Source organism: Papio anubis, chromosome 20, assembly GCF_008728515.1.
Source record: "Papio anubis isolate 15944 chromosome 20, Panubis1.0, whole genome shotgun sequence".
NCBI lineage: Eukaryota > Metazoa > Chordata > Mammalia > Primates > Cercopithecidae > Papio > Papio anubis.
The window spans coordinates 15,427,739-15,453,002 of NC_044995.1; the positions used below are offsets into that span (position 1 = coordinate 15,427,739).

At 51.0% G+C, this 25,264-nt stretch overlaps 1 protein-coding gene across 1 annotated transcript; it reads right to left on the reverse strand.

Annotated features, from left to right (window-relative positions):
• Positions 1-1,414: 1,414 nt before the first annotated feature.
• On the reverse strand, positions 1,415-17,954 carry LOC101003616 (cytochrome P450 2S1). Its single transcript, XM_003915572.4, has 9 exons — positions 16,381-17,954; positions 15,128-15,293; positions 11,940-12,089; positions 11,240-11,400; positions 10,974-11,153; positions 7,414-7,555; positions 5,195-5,382; positions 2,846-2,987; positions 1,415-2,672 (listed from the first exon to the last, which is right to left on the reverse strand). Exons 1-9 carry the CDS (start codon positions 16,555-16,557, stop codon positions 2,464-2,466), a joined length of 1,515 nt encoding a protein of 504 aa, XP_003915621.2. The 5' UTR covers positions 16,558-17,954; the 3' UTR covers positions 1,415-2,463.
• Between the last annotated feature and the right edge of the window lie 7,310 nt (positions 17,955-25,264).

The window sequence follows — 25,264 nt, forward strand, 5'->3', positions numbered from 1 at the left end:
AAAATACAAAAATTAGCCAGGCTTGGTGGCAGGCGCCTGTAATTTCAGCTACTCAGGAGGTTGAGGCAGGAGAACTGCTTGAACATAAGAGGCGGAGGTTACAGTGAGCTGAGATGGTGGCACTGCACTCCAGCCTGGGAAACGGAGTGAGACTCTGTCTCAAAAAAAAAAAAAAAGATAAATAAATAAATAAAAAGCAATAGGTAAAATAAAAATATCAGGACAGGGTACAGTGATTCACACCTGTAATCCCAGCACTTTGGGAGGCTGGGATGGAAACTCTTGAGGCCTGGAATTTGAGACCAGTGTGGACTATATAGTGAGACCTTCTCTATAAAAAATAAAAATAAGAAATTTAGCCAGGTGTGATGGCATGCATCTGTAGTCCCAGCTGCTTGGAGGCCGAGGCGGGAGGATCACTTGAGTCTAGGAGTCCAAGGCCAAGGCCACAGTGAACTATGATCATGCTACTGCACCCCAGCTTAGACAACAAAGCAAAACCCCATCTCAAAAAAAGAAGAGGCAGAAAAGGATATAGATGAAGTAAAAGCTGCAGAAAGTTGATGACTATTGAAATGAGGCTGGGTGCTGCGCACCTGAGGGCTCACTGTAGCATTCTACTTTTGTGTATGTTTGCAAACTTCTTTGCTAGATAAGAAATTCATCTAGCAGCAGCTCATGCCTGTAACCCCAGCACTTTGGGAGGCCGAGGCGGGCAGATCACCTGAAGTCAGGAGTTTGAGACCAGCCTGGGCAACATGGTGAAACCCCGTCTCTACCAAAAATACAAAAATTAGCTGGGCGTGGTGGCACATACCTGTAATCACAGCTACTTGGGAGGCTGAGGCAGGAGAATCGCTTAAACCCGGGAGGCGGAGGCTGCAGTGAGCCAAGATCACACTGCCGTACTCCAGCCTGGGTGACAGAGTGAGACTCCGTCTCAAAAAAAAAAAAAAAAAAAGAAATTTAGAAGTGCATCTGGTTTCCTTGTGAAGAGGAGGCAAGAGAAAAAGGGTGGAAGAAGTGCGAGTGGGTTTAGGGTCTGTGTTGCAAGCTAGTTCCTGTGCTCAAGTTTGAAGAGTTCTTGTGCTTTCAAGTTTGAAGACTCTCTAGGGTCTGGATCTAGTTGGCTTCAGGCTTTCCCTGACTGAGGAAGCCCCCAAGGTCCGCAGTCCAGCTTGGGTTACCCTCTCCTTCCCCACTTCTCACCGCCGGACACCTTGGCCCTTTTTGAAAGTGAGGCCCAGGGCGGCCCCAGCCCTGCCCCTCCTCCCAGCTCCACATCTGGTCCTGATGTCAACAGCCAGGGTGGGCGGTGGCCATGTTTTTCAGCTCCCGCCCAGCCTCAGGGGAGGGGTGGACTGCCCTGTTCCCACCCCTTACTCACAGTGACTGACACGGGTCACACACGCAGTAGGCTAAAGGCCAGGAACAAACTTTAATTCCCAAACCGGACCCTTAAATCACAAGGACGTCAGATCTGGCTCAATCCCTGACAGGGTGAATTGGAACCTGGCCCCTACTTGGTCTCTAACCCCTTCCACTGGGTCTAGTGGGGACTCTGATGCCGAATAGGGGCTGTAGATCAGTGAGGATGTACTTGTGTATGGAGGGGTAGCAGGAGCCGCTTGGTTACACAAGCACGTGTTGGGGTGGGGCAGGTGTCCCTCTGGTCTGAGGGTCCTCGTATGTCCAAGGTCTCCGTGCATAATTGCAGACCCAGATGTCTCTGCATTTGGGGGAATCAGGGTGCTTAAAAAGGGGTGACTGAGGGCTGCACTTGCGAAGGTGGCTGGGGACTGTGCCTCCGTGGGAGCGGCGTGTCTAAGTGGGAAGATACTCCGGGAAGCCAGGACGATGTCATATGTGGGTAGCTGTGTGGACCAGTGGTTGGGGGTATGTGGACATCAGTGGTCACAGGCTGGGAGAGTGGTGCAGCCACGAGAGGGAGCATGTGTCAGGGCCATAGACAGTGACGGTCTCTCTGTGGCATGACTCAGGAGGGGGCATGCTGTTCCCTGTGCCAGGCACCAGAGACAGGGACACTGAGAAGTTTGATGAATGGAGAGGGCGTGTGAGCTGTGAATATGTGTGGCTGTTTCTGTGGCTTATAAAGGTGACAGGCAGACTCCCACATTTCGGGTGAAGATCCAGGGGAGTTGGTGGGTTACCTGGCTATGTGCTCGTGATTGCAGATGGACTATATTGATGTCTGTGGAAAGCTAACGCAGCAGTTGCTTTGTGGCTCTTGTAGTTGTGTATGAGTGTGTGGTTGTGCATCTTAACAGCAGCATGAGTCAAGTAAGTGAGTGTGTGGGCCGTGGGACAGTCTCCGGAAAACAGCTGCAGGTGTGTAATGTGGCTGCCTGCAGTGTACACTTTGGAGACATTAACCCTGTCCATACCCACTGTTGAGGCTGGAGGCACCGTCCCGGGCACCCACCACCTCCAAGTTGCCTTCCTTCATGTGGTCTGCGTGGTGGAATGAAGGTCAGTGGGACGGACTTGCAGTTGGAAGGCTGGGGGGATGTTGAAAAGGCCACTGATGGTGGGCTTGAGGCTCAGGGAGTCCAGTGGGCACGAGCTCTCCAGGGAGAAGGCTTGCAGGATGGTGGTGAAGAAGAGGAAGAGCTCTGCTTTTGCCAGGCCCTCTCCAAGGCAGACACGCTTCCCTTGTGAGGAGAGAGAGAGAGAAAGGGCTGAGCCAGTCCTCCTCACACCTAGGCCCACGGGGAGAACAGGGGGGCCAACAGTAAGCCCAGGGTGCGGAAGGGTGCCCCCAGCTGGCACAGATGCCTGGAGTTTGCCAGCGCCTGCTCGTGATACCCAAGGCTGCAACAGATACCTAAGGAGAAGGGCAGGAACGCCTCATGCTTCCTGAACCGTCCATCTGCATCCAGGAAATGGTCTGGGTTGAACTCTTCTGGGTGCTTGAAGATGCTGGGGTCATGCAGGATGGAGCCAAGGAGGGGAAAGACCTCCGTGCCCTGAGGGGAAATAATAATCAAGCTACAAATCCCTTCCCACTCCAGTCTATTCGGTCCTCGAGTATGGAGCACAAGTCTGGGGTGCCAGGGACACGAGTTTACAAACATAACGGCATCAACATTTGTTGAGTGTTGAGTGGCATGCAGCAGCTCATGCCTGTAATCCCAGCCACGTGGGAGGCTGAAGTGAGAGAAGCATTTGAGCCCAGGAGTTTGAGACCGGCCTGGGCAATATAACAAGACCTTATCTCTACGAAAAATGAAAAAATTAGCCAGGCATGGTGGCGTGAGCCCATAGTTCCAGCTGCTCAGGAGGCTGAGGTGAGAGGATCACTTGAGCCCAGGAGTTCAAGGCTGCTGTGAGCTATGCTTGTACCACTGCACCCCAGCCTGGGAGGCAGAGAGAGACCCTGTCAAGAAAGAAAGAGAGGAAGAGAGAAAGAGAGGAAGGGAGGAAGGGAGGAAGGGAGGAAGGAAGGAAGGAAGGAAGGAAGGAAGGAAGGAAGGAAGGGAGGAAGAGAGAGGGAAAGAAAGAAAAGGAAAGAAAGAGGGAAGGAAGGAACGAAAGAAAAGAAAAGAAAGCCGGGTGTGGTGGCTCAAGCCTGTAATCCCAGCACTTTGGGAGGCCAAGGCGGGCAGATTACGAGGTCAGGAGATTGAGACCATCCTGGCTGACATGGTGAAACCCCGTCTCTACTAAAAATACAAAAAAATTAGCCAGGCCTGGTGACGGGCACCTGTAGTCCCAGCTACTACGGGAGGCTGAGGCAGGAGAATGGCGTGAACCCGGGAGGTGGAGCTTGCAGTGAGCCAAGATCGCGTCACTGCACTCCAGCCTGGGCGACAGAGCGAGACTCCGTCTCAAAAAAAAAAAAAAAAAAAGAAAAGAAAAGAAAGAGAGAGGGGCAAAGAATACTATATGCGGGCTGGGTGACCTTGGCAAATCTTCTAGAAACTTTTCAAGCTCTCAGTTTCCTTATCTGTAAGATGGGCGTGATAATGGTATAGGGTTGCTTTAAAGATTAAATCAGATAATAGATATGGAAAGCACTCAGAATAACCCCTGGTGCAGAGCAGGTCCTTAAACCTGGATACCTGTCATTATCACCATTCAAGTGTTGCTGCCTGGTACACAGGACTGGCTCCCAAGAGCTGAGCTGGTGTTTGTTTTACAAGCATTATCTTACAGCTCCAAGTTGATACTATCATTGTTTCTAATTTAGAGGAGGGATATATTGAGGTTCAGAGGGAGAAGTGATTTGCCCAAGGCCCCATTTACAAAACAGGAGGGGGTAGGCCAGGCGCGGTGGCTCATACTTGTAATCCCAGCACTTTGGGAGGCCGAGGCGGGCGGATCATGAGGTCAGGAGTTTGAGACCAGCCTGACCAACATGGTGAAACCCCGTCTCTACTAAAAATACAAAAATTAGCTGGGTGTAGTGGTGCGCACCTGTAATCGCAGCTACTCAGGAGGCTGAGGCAAGAGAATCGCTTGAACCCGGGAGGCGGAGGTTGCAGTGAGCCGAGATCGTGCTACTGCACTCCAGCCTGGGCAGCAGAGCGAGACTCCATCTCAGAAAAAAAAAGGAAGAAGAAAAAGAAAATAGCAGCAAAGCAGCACTGGATCCTAACAGCCACAGATTTGATTCTGCAGTGAAGGTGGAGGGAGCTGCTTGCACTAAACCGCTGGGGTTTCTGGGGAAACATCGCCCCCTTTTGGTTCTGCATCAGAGCTGCTCTCCAGTGAAGGGCACTGAGATTGAGGGAGAGACACAGAGAAGAGAATGTGTCTGCAGCAGGGGCTAAGGGTCAAGAGGGCTTCCCTTAGTCCTGGACTTGCTCCTCAGTTTTCAAGCTGCTTCTCTGTATGTTACCTCATTCGACTGTCCCGACCACTTTGGAAGGAGATAGAATTTGGAGATCTCTGGGGCAGATGGGGCCCAGAGATAGAGTCAAAGGGCAAGAAAACATAAAACAAAAAGAAACAGAAAGAGTTAAAAGATGCAGAAAGGGAGGGAGTGTCAGAGAAAGAAGCAGGAGAAAGATGCAGTGGGGAGTAGAGGAGGAAGACAGAGAGAGAGAGAGAGAGAGAAAGAGAAAGAGAGACTGACTAAGATCAGAGAAAGTCAGGGAGACACTGATAGCAGCCAACCCGGGCTCAGGCCCCGAGGCAGAGAGCCATGGGCCGTGGCTGCACGCATACCCACCTGGGGCAGGGTGTAGCCTCGGAAGCGGGTGGTCCGCATGAGGGTGCGGGGGATTCCCATGGGCACCAGCGCCAGCAGCCGCTGCGCTTCATGCAGAACCGCGTCGGTGTAAGGGAGGCGGGTACGGTCCCCTAGGCTTGGTGCCTGGCCAGACCCCAGCTCCCGAGTCAGCTCCTCATGTACCCGCTCTGCAAGCAAGAGGAGGGCGGGAGTCAGACAGCAGGTAGGGCCCAGGGATCCTCCTCTCAGAAGCCCATCTGCTTGCATAGCTGTAGTTTGGGGTGAGGCTGACAGGTGGGGAGGAGTAGTCCCCCAGCCCTCACTGAGCCCAAAGACCACACATCTTGTGTGTTGGGTGTTCCATCTATCTTCTCTCTCTCTCTTATTTTATTTTATTTATTTATTTTTTGAGACCGAGTTTTGCTCTGTTGCCTAGGCTAGAGTGCAATGGCGCGATCTCGGCTCACCACCTCTGCCTCCCGGATTCAAGCGATTCTCCTGCCTCAGCCTCCTGAGTAGCTGGGATTACACGCTCTATCACCCAGTCTGGAGTGCAGTGGCACGATCCCGGCTCACCGCAACTCCGCCTCCTGGATTCAAGAGATTCTCCTACCTCAGCCTCCCGAGTAGCTGGGACTACAGACGCCTGCCATCATGCCCGGCTCATTTTTGTATTTTTAGTAGAGACAGGGTTTTGCCATGTTGGCCAGGCTGGTCTCAAACTCCTGACCTCAGGTGATCCGTCCGCTTTGGCCTCCCAAAGTGCCAGGATTACAGACCTGAGCCACCGTACCCAGCCTTCTCTTTTTTTTTTTGAGACAGAGTCTTACTCTGTTGCCGAGGCTGGTGCAGCAGTGCAATGATGGCTCACTGTAATAGCCTTCACCTCACCTAATGGGCTCAAGTGATCCTTTCACCTCAGTCTCCTGAGTAGCTATGACCACAGGCACACACCACCACGCCCAGCTAACTTTTCTATCTTTGGTAGAGACAGGACCTCACTATGTTGCCCAGGCTGATCTTGAACTCCTAGCCTCAAGTGATCCTCCCACCTCAGCCTCCCAAAGTGCTGGGATTACAGGCATAAGCCACCATGCCTGGCTCATCTATACTTTCTTAATTCCCATAGCACCCTTGTGAGATAGGTATTGTTATCTATCCCCATTTCCTAGATGAGGAAACTGAGACTCAGAGAACCCAAGTCATTGCCAGAAGTCACAGCTGGTTCCACTCCGGCAACACTACCAGGACCTCAACTCCCATATTCCAGGTCAGCCCATCCCCATGACCCGCAGCAGCTGCCTAACCCTAAAGTGCTGGAGTTGGGCTGGGCGCCTTGGCTCATGCCTGTAATCCCAGAACTTTGGGAGGCCGAGATGGGCAGATCACTTGAGGTCAGGAGTTCGGGACCAGCCTGGCCAACATGGGGATACCCTGTCTCTCCTAAACGTACAAAAGTTAGCTGGGTGTGGTGGTGCACGCTTGTAATCCTAGCTACTCAGCAGGCTAAGGCAGGAGAATTGCTTGAATCCGGGAGGCTGGAGGTTGCAGTGAGCCAAGATCACACTACTGCATTCCAGCCTGGGCGACACAGGGAGACTCTATCCCCTATAAAAAAATAAAAAATAAAAATAAAAAACCAATTTGACCCTGCCCTTCCCTGCTCAAAGTCATTCCATTGCTCCCCATGGCTCAGCATAAGGCACCTAACGTATCACTAAGGCGACGAGGCCCGCAGACACCTGCGTTGTCTTTCACTATGCCTCATACTGCAGTCAGCAACTCCTGAACCTCTTCTGGCTCCCGGACATCCCAAACGCCATGCCCATTGATGCCTCAAAGATCTAGCTCAGCCTGTCTGCTCGGCCTGCCCACTCTTCCCTCTAAAACTCTCACTTTTTGTTTTTTGAGACAGTGTCTCGCTCTGTCACCCAGGCTGGAGTGCAGTGGTGTGATGTCAGTTCACTGCAACTTCTACCTCCTGGGCTCAAGCAATTCTCATTCGTCAGCCGCCTGAGTAGCTGGGATTACAGGTGCATGCCACCACCTGTATTTTTAGTAGAGATGGGGTTTCACTATGTTACCCAGGCTGGTCTTAAATTCCTGTTCTCAAGTGATCAGCCCGCCTCAGCCTCCCAAAGCTCTGGGATTATAGGCGTGAGCCACCTTGCTCAGCCAAGAACCCTCACTTCTGTTCCCAAGGTGGAAAAGGCTCTTACTTTGGACATGAGGGTATTTCATCAGGAGCAGGAGGGTATAGCCGACCGTGGCGCTGACCGTCATCGTCCCAGCGAACAGCAAATAAATGATTGTCATCAGCATGTTCTTGTTGGTGAATTCTGTGTCTGGGTTTTGTTTCTCCTGAAAGAAACCAGGCAGAGGGGCTGAGAGAACACAGCCTTCGGGAAGTAAATGTCCAGAACAGCCAAGCCTGGGGTCAGCACTACGAGTTTTGTCACGGGGTTTAGGTAAATTTTGGGGAAGGTTGGGAAGTCAACTCTTTTTTTTTTGAGACAGCGTCTTGCTTTTTCGCCCAGGCTGAGTGCAGTGGCACGATCCTGGCTCACTGTAACCTCTGCCTCCTAGGTTCAAGCAATTCTCCCACCTCAGCCTCCCGAGTAGCTGGGATTACAGGTGCGTGCCATCACGCCCGGCTAATTTTTGTATGTTCAGTGGAGACGGGGTTTCTCTATGTTGGCCAGGCTGGTTTTAAACTCCTGACCTCAGGTGATCCACCTGCCTCTGCCTCCCAAAGTGCTGGGATTACAGGTGTGAGATACTGTACCTGGCCGAGAAGTAGACTCTTGATGTTAGTTCTCTCTGGTTGAAATATTTTTTAAAATGAAAGAGAATACTACTAACAAAAACACAGAAAGTTATAAGCATTGATGAAGATGTGAAGACTTTGAAACCCATGTACACCATTGGTGGGAATGTGAAATGATGCAGCTCTGTGGAAAATGGTACAGCAGTTCCTGAAAAAATCAAAAATACGGATGGGAGTGGTGGCTCACATCTGTAATCCTGGCACTCCGGGAGGCTGAGGCAGGTAGTTTGCTGGAGCTCAGGAGTTTGAGATCAGCCTGGGGAACATAAAGAGACCTCATCTCTCCTAAAAATAAAAAAAATCAGCCAGGTGTGGTGGGGCACACCTGTAATTCCAGGTACTCAGGAGGCTGAGGCAGAAGGATTGCCTGAATTCAGGAGATCAGGGCTGCAATGAGCTATGATTGAACCACTGGACTAGAGCCCGGGCAACAGAATGAGACCCTATCTCAGAAAACAAACAAACAAAAATTAGAATTATAGAATTACCATATAATCCAGCAATTTGACTTCTAGGGATATAACCAAAAGAATTGAAAGCAGAGGCTGGGCACGGTGGCTCACGCCTGAAATCCCAGCACTTTGGGAGGCCTAGGCAGGTGGATCACCTGAGGTCAGGAGTTCGAGACCAGCCTGGCCAATATGGTGAAACCCTGTCTCTACAGAAAATACAAAAACAAAATTAGCTGGGTGTGGTGGCGGGCACCCGTAGTCCCAGCTACTTGGGAGACTGAGGCAGGAGAATCACTTGAACCCTGGAGGTGGAGGTTGCAGTCAGCTGAGATCGTGCCACTGCACTGTAGCCTGGACAACAGAGCAAGACTCCATCTCAAAAAAGAAAAAAAAAAAAAAAGAATTGAAAGCAGGGACTTGAAGAGATACACTCATGTTAATAGCAGTATTATTCACAATTGCCAAGAACTGGAGGCAACCTATGTCCATCAGTGAATGAATGGATACAGAGAATGTGGTATATACACACAGTTGAGTATTACTCAGGCTTAAAAAGGAACGAAATCCTGTCACAAGCTATAACATGGATGAACCTTAAGGACATTATGCTAAATGCAATGAGTCAGTCACAAAAGGACAAATACTGTATGAATCCACTCATATGAGGCACCTAGAATAGTCAAATCTATATGGACAAAGTAGAAAGGTGCCAGGCACAGTGGCTCACGCCTGTAGTCCCAGCACTTTGGGAGGCTGAGGCAGCTTGGTCACTTGAGGCCATGAGTTTGAGATCAGCCTGGCCAACATAGTGAAACCCCGCCTCTACTAAAAATACAAAAATTAGCCAGGTGTGGTGGCGCACGCCTGTAGTCCCAGCTACTGGGGAGCCTGAAGCAGGAGAATCGCTTGAACCCAGGAGGCAGAGGTTGTTGTGAGCCAAGACTGCACCGCTGCACTCCAGTCTGGGTGACAGTGAGATTCTGTCTCAAAAAAAAAAAAAGAAAAAAAAAAAAAAGGGTGACTGCCAGGGGTTGGGGAAGAGAGGAACAGGCAGTTGTTTAATGGGTATAGAGTTTCAGCTTCACAACATGAAGAGTTCTGGAGACTGATTGCATAACAATGTGAATGTACTTAACACTACTATACTGCATACCTAAAAATGGTTAAGATGGTAAATGTTATGTATATTTAACTATAGTTAAAACTAAAAAAAAATGCAATAAAAGAGAAAAGAAATGGGGCAATAGAGTTAAGAAAAATTTTTCTTTCTCCACAAACAGGGAGGCTGCATTTAATTAAAGAATGTAGCCCCATTCTTCCAAAGTTCGTACAATTAAAAACTATTTATTTCCTTAGGAGTCCCCTTAATTCTAGTTTTCTTACAGGGCATGGTGGCTTATGCCTATAGTCCCAGCACTTTGGGAGTTCAAGGCGGCAGGAGGATTACATGAGCCCAGGATTTCAAGACCAGCCTGGGTAACATAGTGAGAGTCTGTCTCTACAAAGAAAAATAAAAAATTGGCCGGGCGCGGTGGCTCAAGCCTGTAATCCCAGCACTTTGGGAGGCCGAGACGGGCGGATCACGAGGTCAGGAGATCGAGACCATCCTGGCTAACACGGTGAAACCCCGTCTCTACTAAAAAATACAAAAATCTAGCCGGGCGAGGTGGCGAGCGCCTGTAGTCCCAGCTACTCGGGAGGCTAAGGCAGGAGAATGGTGTAAACCCGGGAGGCGGAGGTTGCAGTGAGCTGAGATCCGGCCACTGCAGTCCAGCCTGGGTAACAGAGTGAGACTCCGTCTCAAAAAAAAAAAAAAAAAAAAAAAAAAAAAAAAAATTTAGCCAGGTGTGGTGGTGCGCACCTGTTGTCCCAGCTACTTAGGAGCCTGAGACAGCAGGATTGCTTGAGCCCAGGAGTTCAAGGTTGCAGTGAGTTATGATTTTGCAACTGTACTCCAGCCTGGGCCACAGAAAGAGATCCTGTCTCTTTAAAAAAAAAAAAAAAAAGAAAGAAAGAAAGAAAAAGAAATATTGTTCTCATGTAATTAATAAAGTGGATTTTACTAACATAAATTGACATTGCAAGGCTTCCTAATAAATGACCATAATTCACATAAAATTGTGAATTTATATAAAAGCCTGGGGAGGCTGCAGGGGGTGGGATGAAGTGATCCTGGGGATTGATGGTGTGGGACCCTGGGCGTGGGGCCTGAACACAAGGGCCGAGGTGGGAGGGAGAAAGAGGAGAAATGCTGGAGAGACAGAGAGCTCGGCACAAATGCCCAGGTTGGGGGCGGGAGAGGCAGTGAAAGCAACTCCCTGAAAGAGACAGACAGATGTGCAGAGGAGGGACGCACACACACACAGACACTCATACTCACAGACACATGCAGAGAGAGAAAGAGAGAGGGACTCAGTCGAGGTCCCCAGGGACACCTGGCTGGGGACCTACCAGGTTACCACACCCATTCAGAGAGGGGGTCCCTGCACCCTTCCCGCACCTGTGCCATCTTCAACAGGAAGGCATCGACCAGGTCACGTGCGGGACCTGAAGCATCCAAGTTCCCCTGGTGCTGCTGCACCTGCCGGACTGTGAAGGCAGCTAGGGTGCTGATGTGGTGGAGGAGCTGCTTGTGGGGGCCTGGCAGGGGCCACAGGAACCAGGAACACATCTCATAGGTCTGTGGGGAGAAGGACGGCTAGTTCTCATGGGACCTTGGCAGGAACCTCCAGGGAAGGTAGTTGGAAAGGGGTCCCACCCACTCACCTGACCCCCCCGGGAGCTGACTCCCAGCAGGGTACCACCAGCTGCCCGGACCATGGCCTGGAACTCCTTATCCTCATAGGAGAAGCGGAGGCCAAAGAGGAGGGAGCAGACTACGTTGGAGGTGGCCTGGGCCAGCAGCAGGGAGGGATCGAATGGGCGTCCTGGGGGGAATGGGGGCAGGGAGGTAGGCTGTGATGGAGCCAGGCAGAGGGGAGTAGGTTGGGGCTGAACCCAACCAGAGAGAGACAGGGAGGCAGGGAAAGACAGATGGACAGACAGTGCAGGGAGAGAGCTAAACAGGCAAAGAAGGAGACAGACAGATAGGGACAGAGAAACAGACAGGGAGAAAGAAACTGAGTGACCATCACACAGACAAGGAGAGAGAAACAGAGATAGACTTAGGGCCCGAAAAATAGAGGAAAGGAGAGAGAAAGAAAAGAGACAGAGAGAGAGAGATGGAGACCCAGGAAGAATGGGATGATAGCACCAGGGACACACAGAGAGATGTCGTGACAGCCTTGGAGAGACAGTGGGACAGAGACAGAGGGCAGGGGTGAACAGAACCCCCAGGCCAGCCCTAGAGTCCAAGGCTTCCCCTCCCGCCCATTCCAGGACCTGGGTTGGGGCCACCCCCAGCCACAGTAGGAGAGTTTTCCCTTTCACTCAGCTGGAGACCCTGGGGTGACCCCACCATGCTGACCTTCTGTCCCCTGGAATGCCTCCACCAAACACCGGGCCTCCGCCTGGATCAGCTCCTCGCCTTCTCGCTTCCCCATGCCCAGGTCCCGCAGAGCAAGCATGGTAAACTTCCTCAGCTGCCTCCACCGCTCCCCGTTGGAGAAGAAAACCCCTGCGCAGAAGGCTAGACTCAAAGAGGGACCGGCCCCTCTGCCCATTCCCCCTTCTTTCTTTCTTTCTTTTTTTTTTTTTTTTGAGACAGAGTCTCGCTCTGTTGCCCAGGCTGGAGTGCAGTGGCGTGATCTTGTCTCACTGCAACCTCTGCCTCCCGGGTTCAAGCAATTCTCCTGCCTCAGCCTCCTGAGTAGCTGGAACTACAGGTGCATGCCACCATGCCCAACTAATTGTATTTTCAGTGGAGATGGGGTTTCACTGTGTTAGCCAGGATGGTCTCGATCTTCTGACCTCGTGATCTGCCCGCCTCAGCCTCCTAAAGTGTTGGGATTATAGGCGTGAGCCACTGCGACCGGCCGATTCCCCCTTCTTTCTAGCGAGGTTCTCTGAGGGGGACTCTTCAGGCTCCATCTGAGTCCATTCCAGCCTAGCCCAGGGATGAGGATTTAGTAGGTGTTCAATAAATGCATAATCAAATTGGTTCTCCCATCCTTTGCCCTTGGGTAAGGGAGTACATTCTCCTGAAAAGTAGGTAGCTGGGATGACCCAGGCTCGTTCTGTTTTGTAATTATTATTATTATTGAGACGAGGTCTTGCTCTGTCACCCAGGCTGGAGTGCAATGGCACGATCTCGACTCATTGCAACCTCTGCCTCCCGGGTTCAAGTGATTCTCCTGCCTCAGTCTCCCAGCTAGCTGGGATTACAGGCCTAGGCCACTACACCCGGCTAATTTTTATATCTTTAGTAGAGATGGGGTTTTGCCATGTTGTCTAGGCTGGTCTTGAACTCCTGACCTGAGGTGATCCATCTGCCTCAGCCTCCCAAAGTACTAGGATGACAGGTGCGAGCACCGCACCTGGCCTGTTCTGTAATTAGCCAGGATGAATGAAGAGTTCTTTCCTCCTTTCTTCTTTCCTTGCATCCAACCATCCCATCATTTATGGAGTCCCACTGGGTCCTGGGTCCTGTGCCCCATGTAATTCGGAGGTTGAACACAGAGGGAGGATGGAACTGTATCATTTTCCTCCTTTATCCAAGACACCTGTTCCACACAGACTCTCCCTGTCCAACGCCAGCCTGTCGTGGCCTCTTGGGCACCTCCCCTTGGGTGTCTCCTGCCCTGGCCCCACTGTGTTCCAAAGTGATCTCAGCATCTCTCCTTTCTCTGTTTCAGCCCACCATCCATTCCCTGGCCAGAGCCCCAGGACTCTCCCAATTACTCCTTCCTTCCCATCCCCTGGCCCCAGCCCTGGTCCATCACCCTGGGCTCCTAGCCTCCATTTTCATCCCCTTCAGGCAGCAACCACAGGATCTTCCCAACTCTGACTACAGCTGTTCCCTGCTTAAAACTGACTGCTCCCAGGAAAAACAAAAGCCCAAACACTCTGGCATGATTCACAGGCCCCGCATGACCAGGGATTTCCCTGGCTTCTCAGCTTTGTTACTTAGCCCACTACGACTGCACTGGTCTCTCACTTCCTCAAAGGGGTCAGGATCCCCTGTCTAGGCCTGTGATCCTGCAGTTCCCTCTGCCTGCATCACTCTCACCCGCTTCCATCCCATCCTTGGTGAACTAATTCGTTCATCCTTCATGGCCCAGCTCAAATGCTACCTCCTCTGAGAAGCCTTCCCTGATTCCCTCTTTACCCTCGTACAGGTGCCTGTGCCCTGTGTTTGCTCTCAAATCTGTCCCTCTCATTTTAGGATTATATTCCCTCCCTCTATTGTCTTACTGCAGTACAAGCCCGCCTCTCCCACAGTAGGAGAGGACACCACACCTGTCTGAGTCATCTCCGTGTACCTGGTACTCAGTATAGGACCGGGCATAATGATCATTTTTATGTTTGTTTGTGTTTTGTGGAGGCAGGGTCTCACCATGTTGCCCAGGTTTGTCTCAAACACCTAGGCTCAAGTCATCCTCCCAATTCAGCCTCCCAAAGTGCTGGGGTTACAGGCATGAGCCACCATGCCCAGCCTGAAAATTCACCAGTTGAATGAATGAATGCTTCTCTCAAAGTCATGCTTTTGTAGGTGCTGGTCTTTCTGCCTGGAACACCCTCCCCACTCATCTTATGAGTCTCAGCTTTGACAGCCTCTCTTCCAGGAAGACTTTCTGAATCTCCCTCGTCAAACGAGCTGGGTCAGGTACCTCCTCTAAATTCCTACAGTCCTAGGGCTTCCTTCAGCCTGGCCCTGATCCCTCTTGCCCTGACCCCTCCCCATCCCACCCTGACCTTTCCCCCTGTGCTTCCCCGTCTTGGCCCTGATCACTCTGGGCTGGCACCATGTCGTGAGTCTGTTTCCCCACTGGCCTTGGTGCTCTGGGGAAGCAGCACCAGTGCTGTCTTAGTCACTGCTGAGTTCCTGGCAGCACCCAGCATGGGCCTCCTGCTTTCTGTTGTAACACAGAGAACTGCCTCTATCATTGGAGGGCTTACCCACCAATCCTCAGCACCTTGAAAGCGCTCTGGAATCTTTCTGAACCCTCAGGGCTTTACCTGGATCACTGATGGTTATCACTGATACCACAACCTGGTGATTAGTGAATGCTCACTCTGCACAAGGCTCAGTCCTCACTCAATCACTCAGTCCCACATGATGGGCACTGCTTTTTTCTTGTTCGTTTGTTTGAGATGGAGGCTCGCTCTGTTGCCCAGACTGGAGTGCAGTGGCATGATCTTGGCTCACTGCAACCTCTGTCTCCCGGGTTCAAGCGATTCTCCTGCCTCAGCCTCCTGAGTATCTGAGATTACAGGTACATGCCACCATGCCCAGCTCATTTTTATATTTTTAGTAGAGACAAGGTTTCGCCATGTTGGCCAGGCTGGTCTCGAACTCCTGACCTCAAGTGATCCACCCACCTCCGCCTCCCAAAGTGTTGGGATTTCAGGCATAAGCCACTGCCTCCCAGCCGATGGGCACTGTTATCACTCCATTTTACAGATGAGGAAACAGGCATTAAGCCATGTGCAAAGGTCACACACCGGTTAGTGGTGGCAGGCTGTGAGTGGAGGGCCTAGCAGCCCTTGACTTACCATGGCCATCAAAAGTCCGTTCCAGCATCGCTATGGTTCCCCGGCCACTGAACTCTTCAGCCTGACCTCCCAGGGCCTCTCGCACAGCCTCCTGCCCAACCAGGACCACCACGGGCCGCCAGGGTCCCAGGTAGATGGTGAACACCGGTCCGTACTTCTTACTCAGCTGGGCACAGAGAGGAAGAAAGAAGAGGATGCTGTGACCAAGTTGTCTCCATCATGGCCCCTGTCACTGGAGGAGCCACCGAGTTTAGCTTCTACACCCTTTACCAGGAACCTGCCCCCACCCCAGCAGAAATAGCTGAGGCTCAGTTCTCTTTTTGTACTAGGCTCCCGGGCCTCCTCCCTCAGTACGTCCTTCAGTGGCATCCCCCAACTTCCTGTCATTCCCTTGCTTCCTACTGAACCTTAACTTCTGACACTGGGCAATCCAGAAGCAGTTTGGGTCTCCCCTAATTCCTTAGGGCCCCCCTACCCACCAAATATCCAGCCACCCTTTTCAGTCACCGCAAAACCCTCAAATTCTAGAGCAGACACTGCTGAGTATCTGCCCCATCTCTTCCCCCACGACCCCACCCCTTTTTCTATGTCCTTGAAGTCACCCAGAATCCTTTTGAATGGGAAACTTCAGGCCTCTTCCCACTCCCACCCGCTATCCCCTAAGGCTGGGGCTGCCTCTGCCTTCTTTCTTGCTCTCCTTCCCTCCCCCCTCCCAGGACCTCCCAGCTGAGCTCCACCCATCCTCCCATCCCGCATTCTGAGCAGACAGATTCCTTCAGCGGGACCCCCTCTCTGAGCCTGCAATCCTCCAGCCTCTTTGCCTCCAACTCCCGCAGGGACGCCTCCCCCTTTTCTTCTTTGTGCCCTCTTCAGCATGCCCCACCTGTATGGCTCCAGCTACCTCTCCCTCTGGGGCAAGCCCAGCCGCATCAGCTTCTCCTTGGCTGGAGGACTCCTGTCTCTCTCAGCCTCGGTCCCTGCCCATCACCTTCCCAGGATTCTGTAGGCAGAGGTCTCTGCCCCTCCTAGCCCTGGTCCCCCACCCCCCGATCCTCTCTCCCGGGCACCTCTCCTGTTCTCAGCCCTGGACAACCTGCTGCAGCCCCCACCCCAGGAAAGCTGCAGCCCCTTTGCCTTGGGACCCCTGCCCCTGCCTCCTCCCTAGGATACCCGAAAACCCCCTCGCCCTGGCAATCGCGTTTCTCTCCCAGGGACTCCCAGCCCTTAGCCAGGACGTCCCCTGGGCCCCTCACCCGCATGAGCCCCGAGTACAGCGCTCCGGGCCGTAGCTGCAGAAGGTTTCCCAGCAGTGGCAGCGGCGTGGGCCCTGGGGGCAGCTGGCCTCGGGCCCGGGTCCCAGACAGCGCCAGCGTCAGCAGCAGGAGCAGCGCCAGCGCCAGCAGCAGCGCCCAGGTGCCGGTCGCCTCCATCTCGGCAGGTCGGCTCCTTCTCCTCTCCCAGGCGCTCCGCGCGGCTGGGCTAGTTAGGGGCGGGAGCCGGGCGTCTCCCTCCCCAGCAAAGTCAGGCGCGGGGCGGGGCAGCTAGCCCAGCCCCCTGCCTGCTGGGCAGGCTTATCTCCCCGCCGCCGGGTTTCTCCCGGACCACCGCCGCCGCCTGATGTCGGGAGCTCATGCTCCAACGGATGTCTCAGAGGTCACCCAGATTTACGCGGGGCTCGGGCGGCGGAGACAGCGCCTTGGGCCCCCGGGTAGGGAGGAAGCAAACAGAAGAACCTGGAAGCCAGAGACTTTGGCCGCCTAGAGGTTGCCACACCCTGCATCTGGCGTTGACCCCGCGCCACCCTCCCCAGCTCTACCTCCCTCATTCATTGTTCGGGAGTGGGTTCGTGTGTGCATGCGTGTATGGGGTGTCTTTGAGCCAATTTTCTCCAGCATCTTACATCTTCACGAACCGAGAGGAAGGACTTGACCTTTAAGGATAAACAATCTGAAGTCCAGGGAGATAAATCGGTTGGTCCCAGGTCAACTCGGCTGAGTGGCAGAGTTAAGATTTCGACTTGGGCGAGTCAGAATGATTGAGTCATTCATTCACTCACTTAGAGGCAGTTTGCAGAGCGGTTAGGACGGTGATGGCTGAAGCCAGACTGCTTGAATTCACAGCCTAACTCCTCTGTGCCTCTGTTAGCCTTGTAAAATGGGGCTAGTTTTCAGGATTAAATAGTACATCTGTGCACACAATTTAAAGCAGACGCAGGTGCACATGTAACAAGCACTAAATAGATGTTAGCTAGTATTTCTGCAACTAATTGTTATTGAGGTCTTACTGTAAACAAGACTTTGTTCTAGACCCGAGGATGCAGCTATGAGCGACAGAGAGAAGGGCTCTGACCTTCCTGAGCTCATATCCACATGCAGATGAAGTCGAGATGAAGACAATTTCAGGAAGTGAGAAGGCCGGCCAGGGGAATGCGCTTCTTGAGAAGGAAGAATGTTAGAGCCATTTGTGCATGAATTATTACAGGTTTGGTTCACTGCTGTATCCCTAGCATGTAGTGCAGTGCCTGACACACAGTAGGCGCTCAATAAATATTTGTTATATCTTCAAAGATTGAATTTAGGAGACAAGATTCATGAAGTCTGCAGGGGACTTCCTTGCAACGTCTTGGAAAAGATTGCATTTTATTTCTATTGCAAATAGGAGCTGTATGGAGGGGTTTTCAGCGGGCAGTTACTTTGTTTGCTTTGCATTTTCATTTCATATTTTATTATAAAAATATTAAAATTTCAAACCTACAGTGAGTACCTGTATACCCATCAGATTCCACCATTTTATTATCCTTTCTTTGTTGCCTATTCTATTTTTGTTTGTTTGTTTTTTGTTTGAGATAGAGTCTCACTCTGTTGCCCAGAGTGGAGTGCAATGGCATGCAATCTCTGCAACCTCTGCCTCCCGGGTTCAAGCAATTCTCCTGCCTCAGCCTCTCAAGTAGCACTGGGATTACAGGCGTGCACCACCACGCCTGGCTATTTTTTGTATTTTTAGTAGAGATGGGGTTTTGCCATGTTGACCAGGCTGGTCTCAAACTCCTGACCTCAGGTGATCTTCTCTCCTCAGCCTCCCAAAGTGCTGGGATTACCCGCATGAGTCACTGTGCCCGGCCCATTTTTCATTACATATCTATTAATTTTACCTATCTATTCATTGATTTGTTTTAAGCATTTCAAAGTCAGTTGCAGACACCAGTACACTTCACTCCCAAATACATCAGCATGGATATCAGTAGCTAGAGCTCAGTATTTGTTGGCAGATACTTTTTGTTCCTCAAGGTATCCTATATACAATGAAATGCATACCTCTTTTTTTTTTTTTTTTTGAGACGGAGTCTTGCTCTGTCGCCCAGGCTGGAGTGCAGTGGCCGGATCTCAGCTCACTACAAGCTCCGCCTCCTGGGTTTATGCCATTCTCCTGCCTCAGCCTCCCGAGTAGCTGGGACTACAGGTGCCCGCCACCTCGCCCGGCTAGTTTTTTTTTTTTTTTTTTTTGTATTTTTAGTAGAGACGGGGTTTCACCGTATTAGCCAGGATGGTCTCGATCTCCTGACCTCGTGATCCGCCCGTCTCGGCCTCCCAAAGTGCTGGGATTACAGGCTTGAGCCACCGCGCCCAAATGCATACCTCTTAAGTGTATAATTAGATGAGCTTTGACATGCATATGCTGGAGTTTTAAAATATTAGACTCTTAAAATTTTCACAATTTTTTTTTTTTTTTTTTTTTTTTGAGACAGGGACTCGCTATGTTGCCCAGGCTAGAGTGCAGTGGCATGATCTTGGCTCACTGCAACCTCTACCTCCCGGGTTCATGTGATTCTCTTGCCTCAGCCTCCTGAGTAGCTGGGATTACAAGCACCCGCCACCACTCCCAGCTACCTTTTGTATTTTTAGTAGAGTTGGGGTTTCACCATGTTGGCCAGGCTGGTCTCGAACTCCTGACCTCGGGCGATTTACCCGCCTCGGCCTCCCACAGTGCTGGGATTACAGGCATGAGCCACTGCGCCCAGACTTCAATCTTGCAATTTTTATTCTAGTCCAGAGCCCTTTCCCTCAAGAGCATAGCAGAATGCTCCCTGGAGTCTAGGGAATCCTTGACTGCGGTCTTCTCTAGCATTGATTCTATCCTCTGACACCCAGGGGTGCCCCGAAGCCGAAGGAGGAGGGGTGGGGAGGCTCATATGCTCTTGCCATGAAGTAAATGCCAGTTCTCAGTTCCTCCTTTGCCTTGTTCTGAAAGGTTTCTAGGATGTCCCAAATCCAACCTTGAGCCTGTCTGCTCACTCTGTTCTACCCCTGGGAGAACTAACAGACATCTCAAACTTCATGGATCCAGAAGAATTCCCGATTCCCCCATCTCCTGCAAAATGGGCTCTACCAGCTTCCCACCCCATCTGGGAATACTTTCTCTCATCTCCTTCCTTACCTCTGTAAAAGGTATCATCATCTTTTCACTTGCTGATGACAGCAAAATATAGGAGGAGAGGCTGGGCACGGTGGCTCATGTCTGTAATCCCAGCACTTTGGGAGGCCGAGGTGGGCAGATCACCTGAGGTCAGGAGTTCGAGACCAGCCTGGCTAACATGGTGAAACCCTGTCTCTACTAAAAATACAAAATTAGCCAGGTGTGGTAGCGCATGCCTGTAATCCCAGCTACCCGGGAGGCTGAGGCAGGAGAATCGCTTGAACCTGGGAGGCGGAGGTTGCAGTGAGCCGAGATCGCACCATTGCACTCCAGCTTGGGCAACAAGAGCAAAACTCCATCTCAAAAGAAAAAAAAAAGGAGGAGGGGAAAAAATTAGTTTCATTAGACAACACATCCTTTTGGGTTATCAGATTCTGGTGGTGTTCATTGTTTTTACAGCCATCTTTCCCCCTGTTGCAATAGTCTTTTTGCATAATGTCTCCACTCACCTGAGACCACATCTGTTTTTATTCATTTGTTAACCTTGATTTCTCTCTTTGACTTTAAACCCAATTTGTCAGCAAATCCTGCTGGCTCTACCTCCAAATATATTCCAAATGTATCCATTTCCTCCTTTCCCTACCACCCTGATCTAACTGACACCAGCCCTGATCCAAGGTACTGTCATTGCTTGCCAGGATTTTGCAGTAGCCTCCCCACTGAGCTACCTGCTTCCTCTCTCCTTCTCCCACTCCTCCACAATTCATTCACTGGATGCCAGCCAGAAAGATCTTTTTAAATGCAAGGAGAAAACTAATGTACGGTGGGAGGGAGGAGGGATCAGTACGGACTCCAGGGAGCATTCTCATTTTGTTCTTGAGAGAAAGGTCTCCAGCCTAGAATAAAAATAGCAAGAATGTTGACCAGGCACAGTGGCCAAGGCAGGTGGATCGCCTGAGGTCAGGAGTTTGAGACCAGCCTAATAAGCATGGTGAAATCCTATCTCTACTGAAAACACAAAAATTAATTGGCCGGGCGCAGTGGCTCATGCCTGCTCTCAATCCCAGCTCCTTGGGAGGCCGAGGTGGGTGGATCGCGAGGTCAGGAGTTCAAGACCAGCCTGGCCAAGATGGTGAAACCTCGTCTCTACTAAAAATACAAAAATTAGCCAGGCATGGTGGTGGGCGTTTGTAATCCCAGCCAGTCGGGAGGCTGTGGCAGAGAATTGCTTGCTTGAACCCGCAAGGAGGAGGTTGCAGTGAGCCAAGATCTCCCCACTGCACTCCAGCCTGGGCGACAGAACGAGACTCCATCTCAAAAAAAAAAAAAAAAAAAAAAAAATTAACTGGGTGTGGTGGATGGTGGTGCACTCCTGTAGCCCAGCCACTCGGTTGGCTGAGGCAGGAGAATTACTTGAACCCAGGAGCTGGAGGTTGTAGTGACCCAATATTGTGCCACTCTACTCCAGCCAGGGCAATAAAGTGAGACTCAGAGTCATATATATGTATATATATGCATATATATATATAATTCTTTATAGTCCTGCTATATAGCAGGACTATAAAGATTCCAAGTCTAATGTTTAAAGATGATGATGATTGCAACATCCTATAGATAAGAAAACTTAAAAGTTCTCGTGGGGTGCAGTGGTTCATGCCTGGAATCCTGGCACTTTGGGAGGCTGAGGCGGGCGGATCACGACGTCAGGAGTTTGAGAGCAGCCTGAATATGGTGAAACCCCTTCTCTACCGAAAATACAAAAATTAGCCAGGCGATGCACCTGTAATCCCAGCTACTCAGGAGGCTGAGGCAGGAAAATCACTTGAACCCAGGAGGTGGAGGTTGTAGTGAACTGAGATCATGCCATTGCACTCCAGCCTGGGTGACAGGGTGAGACGCTATCTCAAAAAAGGCAGGATTGCTTGAGCCCAGGAGTTCAATATAGTGGGAAATATAGTGAGACCCCATCTCTCCAAAAAGAAAAATTATTCGGGCATGGTCGCACATGCCTGTAGTCCCAGCTACTCAGGAGGCAGCAGTGAGAGAATCACTTGAGTCCAGGAGGTCGAGGCTGCAGTGAGCTGTGATGGCACCACTGCACCCCAACCTGGACAACACAGCGAGACCCTGTCTCTCAATAAAATAAAATAATAAAGATTTCAGGCTGGGTGTGGTGGCTCACACCTGTAATTCTAGCACTTTGGGAGGCTGAGGTGGGCGGATTACCTGGGGTCAGGAGTTCAAGATCAGCCCGGCCAACATGGTGAAACCCCATCTCTACTAAAAAAGTACAAAAGGTTAGCTGGGTGCAGTGGCACATGCCTGCAATCCCATAATCCCAGCTACTATAGAGGCTGAGGCAGGAGAATCTCTTGAACCCAGGAGGCAGAGGGTGCAGTGAGCCGAGATCACGCCATTGCACTCCAGCATGGGCTACAGAGTGAGACTTCATCTCAAAAAAAAAAAAAAAAAAAAAAAAAAGAGTCCAGAACAAGACTTTCCACTATCGTGGTAATAAAATTCGAGCCCCTCATGGTGACCTACAAGGCCCTTCAGCATCTGTCCATTGGTTGCTGAATTTGACATCATCTTGGCCCACTGTCTTCTCTGCTTATAATACATCACTTGTTTCTGTTTCTCCAATGTCTAGCCAGCCTCAGGGCCTTTGCACTTGTCCTCTGTCTGAAGTGCTTGTCCTGGAAATTGAGGTTGGCTCATTCTGATCCCTTCTCAAAGATCAGCCCCCTTCCAGCAGAGACCCTCCCAGACCACACGAGCTGAATTAGCTTAACTCCCTTCCCCATCCCAGGCCCTGCTTTTTTATTAGAGTACTGTATACATATTAAATTAGTTAACATTTTAAACACTTAATAGTGCCTAGCTTATATTAAACTTTTCTTTAGAGGCAGGGTCTCATGTTGTCCACGCTGGTCTCAAACTCCTGGGCTCAAGCAATCCACCCATCTCGGCCTCCCAAAATGCTGGGATTATAGGCTTAAGTCACTGCGTCCAGCCTATAGTACGCTTTAAATTGTTGGTTAAATATATAAAACATTTTCTTTTTTCCTTTTTTTCTGTTTTTGAGATGCAAAACACCGGCACCTGTAGTCCCAGCTACTCGGGAGACTGAGGCAGGAGAATTGCTTGAACCCAGGAGGCAGAGATTGCAGTGAGCCAAGATCACACCACCGCACTCCAGCCTGGGCGACAGAGTGAGACTCTGTCTCAAAAAAAAAAAAAAGAAAAGAAAAGAAAAAATGGTTCATTCATATCCATACAGCTGGCTCTGGATTGCTAATTTTAACGCCTGGGAGGTGTTTCAGAGAAGGCTTTGGCACAACATCTCCATCCATTTAATCTCCCATCTGATCAGATCTCTAGGTCGTTTCTGATCTTTTCCTCTTAGAATCAGTTCTGCATCTGTCTCTGGGTTGAGAATTCCCTCATTTCAAACACCTGAGTCATGGGGTTCTGTTTTCTTCTGCCTCTAGCATTTGGCTTTGATCTGCCGGCTTCTGCCCTCCGTACATTCTATTCTGGCTCTTTCCCCTCCCATCTAGGCCCCACCCATTCTCCTCTCAGAGCCCCAGGCCTCCACGTTCAGTTCCCCTCCACCCTCTTCTCTGCAGCCAGAGGATCTTGAAACAGCGGGCATCTGCTGTTATTATTATTTGTTATATTATTTGTCTGAGCTGGTTTCCTCTCCTAGCCCAAAGTGGGGTGAGTGCAGGGACAGGGCTTGTCTGCCTTCCCTAGGCCTGCCATGAGATGAGGAAGACACAGTCATTAAATGGGATGAAAATGTACCTGTCTCAACAACTGGCTTCTTGCTCATAGATGGACAGCGATCTTGGCTGATGAAAATATGTGGATTGGCAGGTTAGTGGAGACAGGGGGAGTGGAAGAGGGGTGGTGGGTAGGTAGTGGGATAGGCGGGAACTGGAGTTTAACAGTTTAGCAGGAACATGTTTGGGGGATGGAATGGAGAGGAGCGTGGATGCCGTGGATGCCGAAGCTTGAGGTCTGGGGGCTGGAAGCTCTGTTCTGGAAACACAGGGGAACCAGAGTTACTGGAATTCAACTCATTTCCCTGCTCACACCACTGCCTTTCTCTTTTCTTTTCTTTTCTTTTTTTTTTTCGGAGAAAAAAATCTTGCTCTGTCGCCCAGGCTGGAGTGCAGTGGTGCAATTTCAGCTCTCTGTAACCTCCACCTCCTGGGTTCAAGTGATTCTCCTACATCAGCCTCCCGAGTAGCTGCGATTACAGGCACGCACCACCACACCCAGCTAATTTTTGTATTTTTAGTAGAGACAGGGTTTCACCATGTTGGCCAAGCTGGTCTCAAACTCCTGACCTCAGGTGATCCATTCGCCATGGCCTCCCAAAGTGCTGGGATTTCAGGCATGAGCCGCCGCTCCCGGCCTCAAAGCAGACCAATTTAACCAGCGTTCCACCGATGTCCATGCCGAACCATGGGAATGGCAGCCTGTTCTTTCTCCTGGAGTCCATCCTCCTCTGCAGCCGGATTTCTTGGCCGGAGAGTCGTGCTGAGGGAGCACCCCACTGTGTCTATTATGTAACTTTAGCCAAGTTGTCCAACCTCAGTTTTCCTCATCTGTAAATGAGGCTTATAACTGTACCTAGTCCTCCTCTGAGCGCAATACTAATATATCATCTTCATCTTCAGATGAGGAAACTGAGGCTCAAGGACCCTAGGTCACCTGCCCAGACTCACACAGCCCCTAAGTGTCTATGGCTCTGGGATGCTCCTTCTCTCCTTCTCCCACTACTCTCTTCATCTGGGGGCATTTTTTTTTTGCTCTACTCCTACCCCCCAACATGCCCAGAACAGAGTGGTCCCTCTGGGCTGTGATGATGAAGAAATGAAAGAGTGCACTCTTCTCTGACGCCCACCTTTCCATATCTCGGTGGGACCGAAACCACTCCCACACTGTCATCTGCCTCCACCCTGTACCGCCCTGACTTTCTGTACTAGGCACACACACACCTCAGCCTACAAGTCACCCCTTTGGGTTTTTGGAGAATGGGGCAGGGGAGAGGAGGAGGATGGTCCAGAGACAGACTGAAAACCCTGGAGGTGAGGGGTGTGCGGAGAACCAGAGAGAGACGGACAATAATCCTTTCTCTCCTTCCTCTCCTCCTCCTCCTCTCCTCCGTGGGTTCCAGTCTTAGGCTGGCTTGATTTGTGACCTTGGGCCTTTGACTGAACTTCTCATCAGCAGGTCAAGGATGACATGTGAGTACAGCCCTTGGAGGCTTATGGGAATCATAGGATGAATGCGCAGCATTTAGGGAAATCCTGGCACGTAGCCAACATGTGCCGGCTGGTGTTCACTGCCCTCCTGTTCTCCATGCTTTTTCTGTGCCAGGTGTGGCACCGAAATCTTACAACAGCCTGGAAGTCGGCACCTTTATGATCTCCACTTTATTATGCTTTTCATAGGAATTCAGTTACGTAAGTAATAGATGATTATGGGTCGATTACAAACTTCAGCTGGGTGCAGTGGCTCAGGCCTTTGGGAGGTCAAGGTGGGAGGATCGCTTGAGTTCAGGAGTTCAAGACCAGCCTGGGCAACATAGCGAGGCCCCCATATCTATAAAAAATTTAAAAATTAGCTGGGTGTGGTGGCAGACGCCTGAAGTTCCACCTGCTTGGGAGGCTGAGGCGGGAGGATCACTCAAGTTCAAGGCTGCAGTGAGCT

Excerpts from the sequence above, each read along its gene's own strand:
- LOC101003616 (XM_003915572.4), bottom strand. The coding sequence starts at position 16,557 with ATGGAGGCGACCGGCACCTGGGCGCTGCTGCTGGCGCTGGCGCTGCTC. Across the intron at positions 15,294-16,380 it reads TGTACTCGGGGCTCATGCGG|CTGAGTAAGAAGTACGGACC; the intron begins GTGAGGGGCCCA and ends CTCTGTGCCCAG. Across the intron at positions 12,090-15,127 it reads ACGGACTTTTGATGGCCATG|GGGTTTTCTTCTCCAACGGG; the intron begins GTAAGTCAAGGG and ends CCTTCTGCGCAG.